This window comes from Xenopus tropicalis, chromosome 3 (genome assembly GCF_000004195.4).
Source record: "Xenopus tropicalis strain Nigerian chromosome 3, UCB_Xtro_10.0, whole genome shotgun sequence".
Lineage (NCBI taxonomy): Eukaryota > Metazoa > Chordata > Amphibia > Anura > Pipidae > Xenopus > Xenopus tropicalis.
In genome coordinates this window covers 109,833,178-109,846,299 of record NC_030679.2, presented here as the reverse complement: position 1 = coordinate 109,846,299, position 13,122 = coordinate 109,833,178, and the positions used below count along the sequence as shown (strand labels likewise).

Sequence of the window (13,122 nt, the reverse complement as noted above, 5' to 3'; positions counted from 1 at the left end):
ACCATGCCCCTTGCTTGCTAGGCCAGTCCATCTTCTGGTTTATTGTTATGAAATAATAATACAATACAATAACTATTGGGTCTATTAGGGAGGATATGGGAATCCTCCCTAGACGGAAGCTAGGTAAGACTAAAACGGCAAGTAATGCTTTCATACAATCTAACTGTGCTCAATCAAAAATAATTGTATTTTTATCTGATTATATTTCTATTATAAAGCTGTAAACTGAAGGTACTATGGTGGCCCTTAAAGAGAAGAAACCACACTCCATTTTTACTAAGCAATTAATTTCTGTAAACATTTAATATTCTTGCTATCATTCTCTCTAACATCTCAGCTTGAAAGAAATAATAGTTTAATAATAATATTCATTTGTGGATACCATTTTAAAATAGGTCTTTTTCTTTTTCAGGTGTCGTTTTCCACTACAGAGCAATCTCGACCAGATATACTTTGGACTTTGAAAATGCCAAAAAAGCCTGCATACAAAACAGTGCCACCATTGCCACCCCCGAGCAGCTCCAGGCAGCATATGATGATGGTTACCACCAATGTGATGCTGGGTGGCTTTCCGACCAGACCGTTCGGTAGGCTCTGAATTCAGAAAATAAGGCTCAGAATCAGTATCTTGTAAACAATGCCGCTAGACTGAGTGCATATACAGAAATAATTTTCTAAAACATATTAACATGTTACTTTATATTAAATTGTCTATAAAAACAATTAATTACATAATTGCCAGGTTCTTGCTATTGTTTTAATTATTAAAAAGCAGGGTAAACAGGTAAATTAAAGCTACTCCATGTTTGGCCCTTAGTAGCTTTAATGTTCCCTGTTTGCCCTTTTAGCTCAAGAAATAACAAAATAAATAGATTTTCCATTATTGAAAAAAGGCAAGTGCTCTTGCACTTGTGTCTGAGAATCTCAGACCTTTATGCCTTTTGTTAAATAAATCTGTGCTCTGTGTATGAAGTACAATATAGGTATAGGTAGGTACCTATAAAGTCTGCTCCATCTGTATATTATTAAATAAAACATGTCAAGGGGGGAAATTGTTCTGATAATAGTGATAATTGGAGTCCAAAGCAACCAATTATGTTTTTGCTTTTATTGTCCTAAGTATTCTTATACTTGAAAGAATCAAACTGCTGAAATATTGCTTGCCAACTAACTTTTAACTAAACCCTAAAGCTGGATGAGAACAAAGTGGCCAGACATACCATCAAAAATACTGCAAATCTATTTCCTAAAAAAATAAAAGTTCCTTTATAAAGTTGCCTTGCCTCAAAATGATGTATATGCTATGCTGGACTGGAATCAAGCCTTTGGCTGAGCCACTTAGCTCTGCTACAGCTGCATCAGTATTCATTTCACACCCCAACATATGGTAATATTTCCTTTTTTTCCAATGCAGTTATCCAATTCATAATCCACGTGAAGCCTGCTACGGAGACAAGGACATGTTTCCAGGAGTGAGAACATATGGAGTTCGCGAAACAGATGAAACATATGATGTGTATTGCTATGTTGAGGATATGCAGGGTATTATACCTAATACTTTAATGTACTGGGCTGTCTATATCTCTAGCTAGCTTTGTGGTATTGGTCACAAATTTAAAATATAATACATGAAAGCCAACTTGTCACTTATTTACTATGTGGTCTTTATGCTGTTTATGACTAAAAATCTGGAACATTTGTACCCCTCCACAGGTGAAGTGTTTTATGCAACATCTCCTGAAAAGTTCACCTTTGATGAAGCAGAAAAGCAATGTAAGAGCCTTGGTGCCAGATTGGCCACAACTGGAGAGCTCTATGTGGCATGGAAAAGTGGAATGGATATGTGCAGTGCGGGTTGGTTGGGAGACCGCAGTGTTAGGTACCCCATATCCTTTGCTCGGCCAAACTGTGGTGGAAATTTAGTAGGCGTAAGAACAGTTTATCTCCACCCCACCAACCAGACTGGATATCCTAATCCACTATCTCGGTATGATGCTATCTGCTACAAAGGTCAGTACTCTTCTCTGTTCACATTGATTTTTCGAAATGATATATGTTTTAAATAATGATCTGCAAAAAACTAATTTTAGAATAACTAACTTTAAATCAGTGGTTCTCAAACTTTCTTCAGCTGAAGGCCCGTTTAAAGGCCCCTTTTTTGCCAGGGGCCCCCTTGAAGATCCATCTTTTGGTCAGGGACCACCCTTAGTATAGATATAGGTTAATAATATCAGTGCACCAGTCACTGAGACTTAAGGGCTTATTTACTTCCACAAGTGCAGTGGACAACTTGAGTTTTTCCCCACAGTCAGTTGCATGTGAAATGACTTTTGTAAAAATGCACACCTTGCACTTCCATTCCTGCCTTCCATTCCGAATTGGGTACTGCTGTGCCTATCGACACTAGCGCCACCTCCTGACCAGGCGGTAACTCCAGTGTTTCCTCAGGTCCCTGCATCAATAGGTACGGGCCACTTGTGCCAAAATAATAAGGTGCACTTGCATGCCAAATGCCAGAAAGAACACCAGGCAAACTTAGAAAATATTCAGAGCAACTGCAGGCAAATTGCAACTTAGCATGAGCACATTTGGGTCAATTTTGGTGAATTTGACACAACTACAGTAGGTACAATTATGTCAAGAAAATCAGTGGTTTGAACCTGCAATGAAGCCAGAATTCTAGGATAAAAAGCTGCATTGTGGGAAAGACATTTTGATTGCACTCAAAATTGCACTTTGCAAACTGTATGAATGTAAGTGAATTTGCCCTATCAACAACAATAATCTAAAAGAACAAATAGATATTTATCACAAATATCACCCCAACTGACTTTCAAGCTGAACTTTCAGGTGTAGTCAGGAGGCCAAATGGCCAGTCTCCCTAACTTAGCTGGCATCCAGGCTGAGTAACCCCTGCCACTATTTAAATCCCCCTGGGGTGATAGCCCCACATTTTAGGAACCACCCCACATTTTAGGAACCACTGCTTTAGAAGTTGGTTTTGAGTTTATGGACAGTTTTTTTATCCATTTTTACTTATACAGTAGAATATAATATATATTCCCCTGTCCTAATGCAGATTTTATTTAATGTTTTGTTTTCAGCTGGACCAGATGAGGAAATCACTATTCAAACCATTACACAGCCAAGTTTAGAGATCATCCTTCCCCGTAATGAGACAGAAGAGGAGGCTCGTGGCAGTATTGCTTCTCTTGAACCAACAGACTTTACCCTTACACCTACTGATTTTGAGGAATTTTTCACAGCAACCCCTGAGCTTGTGCTAACAGAAGGGCCATTTGAAAATGTCACAGAAGAAGTATTTCCCCTTGAAAATATTACAGCATCACTCCAAACAGAAGCCCCTGGTACAGCAGATGTGACATTCTCTGAGGGTCCAGAGTTTAATGCAACAACATCTTTAGGAGAGCAAATAGTTCCTGCAACAGCTGCTCCTGCTGAAGCTGGGCCAGAAAAAGACATTTCTAAGACTGGTAAGTTGTGGATGAACCCAATAAACTAGGAACATCTAGTCTGTTAAATTCCCAAGGAGCCCAAGCCTTCAACCAGTATGATTGTTGTCAATGAGATCAGCCTGGCCAGTCTGCATTACCCTGTTGTACTTGATGGTACCACTTCATGCCATACATTGGCAGTATAGTGTTTTGGTACTGCTTTCCAACCAAATTAAAATGGTTAATAAGATGATGTACTCTATATACAAGCCCATGGTAACCAAGGGCAGCAATACTATCTATATCATTATGTTAATGTTTTTATTCTAAACACACTGGTCCATGTTGGGGAACCACATTTTTTCTCTCAGTAGTCTTTAGAGCTGACAATTCTGGGGTAGCCTTCATGAGCAATGTTAACAATGGTTTGATAAAGACACATAGGAGTTCCAAGTTTAGTTCCCCTAAGAACAAGATAGTCCTTAGTGAAAGAGAGTTTGAGAAGGACTTTAGTTCATGAATCTCTACTTAAGGATCCCAAAATTTGGATCTCTGGATTTCTTGCTACTTGTTAGTTTGAAATATTTTTATAAATGCATTTTTGGTCTTGGATTCCCAAAGATGGTGATAAGAGTCTAATGATCTGTGATGAATATAAATGGTGCTCCATAGAGAAACAGACGGAAGTGCACACATACTTATCTTTATAGACCAAAATGTGTTGAAAATGTAGTTATGTATCTAGATTCAGGGCTGAGTTTCAGTTGGTTTCAACCTTTGTAGAGATCCAGTTTAGAGAATAAGGTTACTCCATTTAGTAGATGAATTATGTCATTGACAGTTGCAGAGATGTGATGCTTGGGTCTTTGGAACTGGGCACAGCTACTATAGGAGAAACCCATGGGACTGGACCTGAAACTCTTTCAATAATGTCTTGTTCTTCCAGCCACCAAAGTTCTTCTTTTTTTTCCCTGAAGTGGAAAGGATCTTGTCTGTGCACTTGCAACTGGATGTACATTTTCATCTGTGTGCAAATGTATTTGAAAATTTGCTAGTTTTCCCAGTCCATTAAAGAGATTAGAATATTTATCAATTAGAGTTTGCACTTCTGTCTGGTTAGCAACAGTGTAAACTATATGAGTGAGCCAAACGCTTAAGTCCATGTGATAGCTGAGAAGGCATCCCCCAGTTCCTTCCAGTACAAAGAAAATGGGGATAAATTGGTAGTCTTTATAGCGGACTTCACAAATTTTCCAACTCCGTGCAGTGGAGTTTGTGACCCATAAAGGAAAATTTTGGTTTGTACAAGTTCCAAGACAGGTGACAGGTTTAATGATTTATATGTATGGGTGTCTATGGTATTAACAGAAGCACCTGTATTAATAGTATAGGCATTTGCAGTATTGAGTAATTACATTTTTAAGGAGAAATAGTGCACAGTATGTTTTGTAGATGTGATAAACACATAATCATCATGAACTGGTGGTGGATTGTCTTTGGTTGTACGTATTTAATTTGAGCTGGAGTGTGTGTGCTTGAGATATGAGGTATGTTGAGATTCTGCAGGAGCAGAAGGATATACTAAAGCAAAGTAATTTGTTTTTCCACATTTGGTACATGTCTGGCCCATAGCAGGGTATGCACCAATGTGAAGAAAGTTTCTTCCACACCAGTAGCATTCCTTTAGTGGGTCTGTGCCTTTGTGGGGTTTGCTAGTATGTTCAAGGTGACATACCTATGCATCAGTGCCTTTTTCTATGGAAGAAGCTTGTTGCTCTGAGATCTCAAGAGCAAATGTCATTTTGAGTAGCACTTTGCAGGGGTTAAAATTCCTTCTCTCATTGTCAGTTGTTATGTCTACATCATTCAGTGTGTACTCAATGCATAAATTACACATACAGCCTGCAGTGGAGATCCAGCTTTATTCCTGGTACAGTTCCAATTCTTTTCCTTGCTTTCTCTCTCATGCTTGCACTCTCACTTTCTGTTTCTGACTTCTTACCCAGCCTGCCTCTCTGCCTTAAAGGTACAATGTAACTTAAACATGCAGATACTACATTCACCATAATTTTCTTAACATTGTGCAATGCCCAGAATGACTCCAGTTTGTATAGTATACCAATATTTATTGGTAAATTGTAATGGCTACATTGTTTTTTGCTAACCAATGTCTTTGGTTGTCTTGAAAAGGTGTTGTCTTTCATTACCGAGCTGCTTCCAGTCGATATTCCCTTAACTTCACCGAGGCTAAACAGGCATGTCTGGACAACAATGCTATCATTGCAAGCCCTGCTCAGCTCCAGGCTGCCTATGAAGCTGGATTTGATCAATGTGATGCTGGATGGATATCAGACCAAACTGTCAGGTTTGGACAAATCTTTACTAGCATGTTGTAAAACATACAGTCATTTTATAGTATTTTAGGCTGATTCATATTGCAGATTGTGTTGTTTTCAATCAATTACAAAAGCAACATGACCCATCTTATATTTCTTAGCTTATATTATATTCAAACTTGCTTCTTTGGGACATTTTATATGTTTTAATACTAAACTGACAGCAAATGGGTTGTAATCAGGTCTAGTAAACAACGTTTTCAACAAGGTATTGATGCAGTCACAAGGGTTTTAACAGAATTATTTTGGCTTTTTCCAGATACCCAATAGTCACTCCAAGAGAAAACTGTCATGGAGACAAGAATGGATTTCCTGGGGTTAGAAATTATGGAGTGGTAAACCCAAATGCACATTTTGATGTGTACTGCTACATTGATAAACTTCATGGTATGTGAATATCAAGAGCTGGGCTCATGCATATGGTGCCTGGCAGACCTTGCCCCTTTTCCTAGATGTGCTGCCGTAGAATGTTATCTTCTGCTTACTGGATATTGCCATTATGCTCAAAAGATCCCAGTAAAATACTTTTTACTATCTTACCTGTGCTCCCTTAAACAATGTTGTTGCCTTTGATTTATCAGATATTTTCCCACAGCCCTTCTATAGAGTGCACTCTGACTCCATGGCATATACATTTAGGTTTTTCCATTGCTATTACGTCCCTACAACTGTGTTTCCTGTACATTACTGTTAATATGTTATTATCTACATGGCAGAAAAGGCAATGCATTCATTTCTGTTGAGTGATTCCAATGTCTTTGAGCAAACTATAACAAAAGATAGGTTGTGATTTATTTGTTTGTTTTTCTGAGCACACAAGTGTCTTCTCTTGGCTCCTTCATCCAGGGAAAATTGCCACATTAAATGCTTTTTCTGCCAGTGTTTCAGAACCCCTAGTCTTCTAGCGTGTCCAATGCAGAACACTTGTTTTCATGAATTTATTGTATGCCCAAGTCTCTTTCCATTTACTAGACTCCATAGGGCTTTACAGAAAGTGCACAATTTGAATGTTCCATGTACTTTGCAGTTCATCAGAATGAGCTATACTATCCCATTGGTTCTACGGGCAATTTGTAAGGAGCATGTGTGGTAGCCACCTTTATGACTAAGTATGCACAGTTTTGCATATGAATCCATGACAACCCTTTAATCAGCAGACATTCTATAGGTTTCCAACTTATTAAATGAGTCATATAATCTAACCTTGAGGTCTGCTGCTATATTCTACAACTCTCTTGCACAAATCAGCTTTTTGTTTAGTTTCTGGGGTATTTTCTGTGATGGTAGGCACAGACGCTTGGGGCTGATATAGCAAATATCTGCCAATAATGCAGGCCCATAAGTTATAACACCACATAAGACAGTTGGGTAAGGGGTCAAACTCCCCTGTTATCTGTAAAAAGGTTAATTTACACTTTACCTGCCAGTAAAACAAGGAGGCCGGTAATTGTATATTAGTATATTGTCCTAGGCTTGCTAATTAATTGATTTATGAATTAAACACCTATAAATGGAGACCTTTCAAGTTGTACCTTCTGCATATGGTTGATATTTAAGGTCCTGCTTTGGCTTTGTATAACGAAAAACTGGACTGGCAAGAGAACCCTTTCAGTGAACAATAATGAATACTATAGTAAATACTATGCATAGACAAAGGAGAAAGAAAATTATTTGTTAAAAGGTTCTCAGTTTTATAGCTTACATAATAGTTGTAGCTGACTTGGATAAAAATTCACACAGCCATAAGAAACCAAATCACCTTTCCCTTAGCAATTATATTCAGTAGGGGGCTGGTCAAAAATTCCAACATGACAGCTTACAGGGATTGGAGTGTTTTTATTAAAATACCTTAATTTCCAATCATAAAATGCACAAATACAGTATAAGTTGTAGCCACAATGTAGCCTTGAACTGAGTGTTGCAGGGTTTATATACAGACAACGTTTATAGAGCAATTTCTGGAAATGAACTGAAGAGCAGTCAGATGCAGCCAAAAGCTGGTTATTTGCTTACATTTGCTCATTAATAATTCAAACCATTTGTGTGCCTAAAATGACAGCCAGGTTTAAATCTTGGATGAATATTATTTAGCTTGAAATCTCCTGTGTGTTCTAGAAAAAATGTCCATAACATTGATTTAAATGAGCCTAATGTCCTCTAAAGCACTTGGAATTAATACTGAGGATAATGAATAAACATTTACAATTAGAATTATTCAGTAGACTATACCTCCCAGTGCTGGTTAAGCAGCTCATTAGAGGACTAATAATCGATTTGCTTTTTTTTTTTTTGTTTATAACTCCATTTAGCAATGGCCTCTGTTAAGCTGCATGGAACACAGCAGACATTGTTCAGTGATTAATGTGGAGCAATTAAACATGTTAGGTTAATCACACATTTGTGGTCAGGCTGCTGCTGTTTACATAAGGAGATTTCCTTACATTTGGTCAGTACCAATTTAACTGTAACTTAACCTAGCATGCAGCTTTATCAGATTAATGTAAGCGCTTCTTTGTTGTTCGGCTACTGTTGCTTGTTCCAGTGTTCATACTTGGCTTCCTCTGCCATTCAGTGTTGGTCTTTTCTGCTCTGTAAACTTTTAAAAGTAAAATACCATATATATATAAAGATCTAAAATATTTTAGGGATATAAATATATATATATAATTGAAATATTTTTTATGATCATTTAAAAGTTCTGCTTTAAAAGATCACTGTTATATTCTGATCACTGTTATATAGACTTATATTCTAGCGCTCTCAAACATTATATGGGGACTTTACTAGTGTGTGCTTTTTTTACTGATTTGTACAGGCATGCGATCCCTTATCTGGAAACCCGTTATCAAGAAAGTTCCGAATTATGGAAAGGTCATCTCCCATAGACTCCATTATAAGCAAATAATTCAAATTTTTACAAATGATTTCCTTTTTCTCTGTAATAATAAAACAGTACCTTGTACTTGAGCCCAGCTAAGATATAATTAATCCTTATTGGAGGCACAACAAGCCTATTGGGTTTATTCAATATTTAAATGATTTTGAGCAGACTTAAGGTATGGAGATCCAAATTATGGAAAGATCCCTTACCTAGAAAAGCCAAGGTCCCGAGCATTCTGAATAACAGGTCCCATACCTGTATATATATTTGTATATATATTTGGGTGCCAATAATGTGCACTTCAGAGAAATAAATCATCAAGTGATATGGAGTATAATGCAACAGAGAATCTAGACTAGGCATTGTTCCTTCAGCTTTGCATACTCAGATTGTAAGCTCTACGGGGCAGGACATTTCTTGCATACCAGTTAATCTGTGTATATTTATACAGATTTACTGATTTATTTATTAGAATGTTGTCTTCTCTAGGTGTACTTTTCTGAATTTGTACAGCACTTTTTAAAAACACTTTGGGGCTGATTTACTTACCCACGAACGGGTCGAATGGAGTTCGATTGCGTTTTTTTCGTAATGATCGGTACTTTGCGATTTTTTCGTATGTTTTGTGATTTTTTCGGATTCTTTACGAATTTTTCGGATCCAATACGATTTTTGCGTAAAAACGCGAGTTTTCCTATCCATTACGAAAGTTGCGTAAAAAGTTGCGCATTTTGCGTAGCGTTTAAACTTACGCGAAAAGTTGCGCATTTTTCGTAGCGTTAAGTTTTAACGCTACGAAAAATGCGCAACTTTTCGCGTAAGTTTTAACGCTACGCAAAATGCGCAACTTTTTACGCAACTTTCGTAATGGATACGAAAAACTCGCGTTTTTACGCAAAAATCGTATTGGATCCGAAAAATTCGTACAGAATCCGAAAAAATCGCAAAACATACGAAAAAGTCGCAAAATATTCGTTTTCAAGTCGGAACTTTTCCAATTCGGGTCGGATTCGTGGGTTAGTAAATCAGCCCCTTTGTATCAGTACATGTGCCTGCACCCGAGTGTATTCTATTCATTAAGGTGCAGGCACAAGTAGGAGGCGTAGGGCGGAATTTTCGGCAATCGTTTTTCCGCTTGCCGAAAATATCCGCCCTACGCCTAATCTGGCATTAGCCTTATGCCGCGACCCTTTAGTACAGTTCCTCATGTTGTCGTGACCCCCAACCATAAAATTATTTTTAAAACCATCGGAAATATGTGTTTTCCGATGGTCTTAGGCGACCCCTGTGAAAGGGTCATTCGATCCCCAAAGGGGTCCAGACCCACAGGTTGAGAACCGCTGCTTCATATATACATAGCTACACACATATATATTTACATATACATGTTGGGTAATAGTTTAAAATAAACAAAATCACAAGATTTGTAACTTCCAAGGAAACAAAATGATTGGTAAATAAACTCAATTCTATGTTAGTTCTCACATAATATACATTTGTTCTTTAACAGGAGAGGTGTTTTTTGCCACTCAACCAGACCAGTTTACTTTCCAAGAAGCAAAAGAATTTTGTGATGGACAAAATGCCTCATTGGCCTCCACTGGACAGCTCTATATGGCCTGGAGGTTGGGGTTGGACAAGTGTAGAGCAGGCTGGTTGTCAGATGGAAGTGTCCGCTACCCCGTTGTGACACCTCGCAGAGCCTGTGGAGGAGACGTACCTGGAGTGCGGACAGTCTACATTCATCCTAATCAAACAGGATTCCCTGATCCTCTGTCAAAATACCACGCCTTTTGTTTCCGAGGTAATACGTTTACTACTCAATCACTATTTTCTGTGCACATGATATTTTATCCAACAAGTTGGCCATTAAAAAAAGTTTTACAAAGCTGTTTTGGGTCCCATTCAGATTATTTGTTTTACCTCACTTAAGGACATTTTAACTACCATTCACTTAAACCTCACCTTTCCTTGGGGGGGTAAATTGTTTTTCTGCAAATTAATATTATTATTTTTTTTTTTTTCTGGTGGAAAAACAATTGAAAGTATTTTGCTTGCCATACAAGATTTCCATTATCCTGCTGAAAAAAAAAAAAAATGTAATTGAGATTTTGATGGATGCTGAAAAACCTGCAAAACTTGGAATATAGGTTATAATAAATAAACAAATAATAAAAATGTGTTTGTAAATGACAGAAAACGTGCACTTTCACAAAAAATACTTTGCCCCAAATTCAGCTTTTCATAAATATTCAGTATTCAGTACTGTACAGCTGCATCTGCTTCTGCTTATGGAAGGATATTGTAAAAATGTGTAATATTGCGATTCAAGCAATTAATGGGCCTTAGTGGAGCCAACAAAGTAGTAACAACAGACAACAACCATATTTGTATTACGAAAATATAGTTATTTGTGTGATACAAACTATAATATATATCTTTATATTTGAATCTACAAACAATGTGCAATGTTTTGGGAAATAGAAAATAGATTATCTCTAATTTGAAAAAAGTCAAAGGGTATAGATATCTTTAATATTACCTTTTACCTGTATTAGGTTCTGTGGGGTCTGATTTGTGTCACTGTAAAATAACAGTAAAGGCCACCACAATACAATAGTCTATAAATAAATTAATTAAATTTTTCCACACTTCACTGTACTTCACTGTACAGCAGCACTGTATTGTGTGGGGAAACTAAATGCTACATTCTTCTTACAGTGATCCTTGATCACTCATTGAGGGTCATTTATCAACACTGGGCAAATTTGCCCATGGGCAGTAACCCATGTCAACCAATCAAACTGTTGCATTCATTGTTCTGCCTGCAGCAGGCTTAAAAAAAGCTAATCCCTGATTGGTTGCTATAATTTACTGCCCATGGGCAAATTTCCCCAGTGTTTATAAATCAGGTCCAATTGTTTCCTTTAGAGCCATTAAGGGCTGTGATATGCTCTTTCTAACATTAATTGGGGAAGATTATAATAATATTTCCAAAGGTCACTTCCTATTGTCTATGGCACACGTCACAATAATTATTACTTCCTGTGTTACTCACAATAGTCAGTAAGATGTATTCTGCCAATTTTTGTTATCGAAACACCCAAAATAGGGAAATCCAATCAAAGCGGATTTTAACATGTTAAAATATAATATTTAAATATGTGTAAAATAATGGAGAAATCTGCACTTTGTTGTAAATAAATAAAGTCGTATATTTTAGTATCTTTTAGCAACAACAATGTTTTTATTACAATGTGCCGTATAATCTATAATGCTGCCATTTACAGAAGAGATTCCAGGTTTTCCATCAATTGAGGAGGAGCTTATTGTGCCTGAGGTAGTCCCAGAAGTAGAGAAATTACCTTCTGGAGAAGGACCAACTTCCGAAATTGAGACTGTGACTGAATTTGAAAATCAGACAGATATGTGGCTGGCAAATGTCACTGTAATTCCTACTATTGATTCATCAGTAACAGGTAAAACGAGTACATGCTACGCTAGTAAAATATTGGCTTCTAATTAGAAATGTAGTACAGTATTAAAATTTGTAAAAAATATATAAATGGATGAAGATATATTTGATTTATACATCAAATGTATCTCATGAATAAAGCTTATTCTGCACAAGACAGTCATCACTGAGTCAACTTACACACTACCCAACATAGGCTACAGCCTAGGGCCATTTTAGAACTTTGCATCTATTTTATTAATATATTCCTTCTGCTTGCCTAATAAATTCACAAAGGTCTTTGGCTCCTGGAAAATCCAAATGTGATGGTTTAAGTAGCTTTTGATTGCAACTTTGAGCATCTTGTTGTTTCCTAAACCATTCATCTATAGTGATGAGCGAAGCTGTCTCCTGTCGCTTCTCTAAAAATTTGAGAAACTACTGAAACAGTTGCGAAATGTGGCTACCAATTGACTTTTTGATGCCATCGTGACTTTTTTGAAGTGACCGTGACTTTTCTGAGATGACTGCAATGTGTTGACTTGACCATGAATTTTTTCTCGCTTCAACTACATTAAAATCAATGGGCATTTTTCTCAGCTAATTTTTTGTTGCTGCAGATTTTTGCAGCAATTTGGAGAGAAATATTGCCAGTGGAAGCGAATCCCCGTCTGGTAAAAACTATGCTTACACTATATATATACCCACAGAACAGGTACCACAAACAGGGTACAAATCAGTCCCTAAGGTTTTTCCTTTGCCGTCAATAGACCAACTAAAAATAAAGCAAGGAAAGGTCTATAGTACCTCAAAATATATTTTGTGAATAAGGCACACTTACAGAAGATTCAGATAGATCGTATTTATTTTTTTATAAAAGCTTTATAACTACACTTTGTATTGTAATCTAACTTTTATTATTTTAAAATATTTTCT

The 13,122-nt window shown here is 37.0% G+C and overlaps 1 protein-coding gene across 3 annotated transcripts in view; it reads left to right on the top strand.

Moving 5' to 3' along the window:
• Window positions 1–13,122, top strand: part of acan (aggrecan) — a 66,507-nt gene that overhangs the window by 34,311 nt on the left and 19,074 nt on the right. For all 3 annotated transcript variants that reach the window (XM_031899230.1, XM_031899229.1, XM_018092666.2), the window contains exons 4-11: window positions 413–587; window positions 1,415–1,542; window positions 1,714–2,010; window positions 3,105–3,494; window positions 5,646–5,820; window positions 6,111–6,238; window positions 10,243–10,536; window positions 12,023–12,211. In XM_031899230.1, the coding sequence (XP_031755090.1) occupies window positions 413–587; window positions 1,415–1,542; window positions 1,714–2,010; window positions 3,105–3,494; window positions 5,646–5,820; window positions 6,111–6,238; window positions 10,243–10,536; window positions 12,023–12,211 (1,776 nt within the window). The remainder of the gene's footprint in view (window positions 1–412; window positions 588–1,414; window positions 1,543–1,713; window positions 2,011–3,104; window positions 3,495–5,645; window positions 5,821–6,110; window positions 6,239–10,242; window positions 10,537–12,022; window positions 12,212–13,122) is intronic.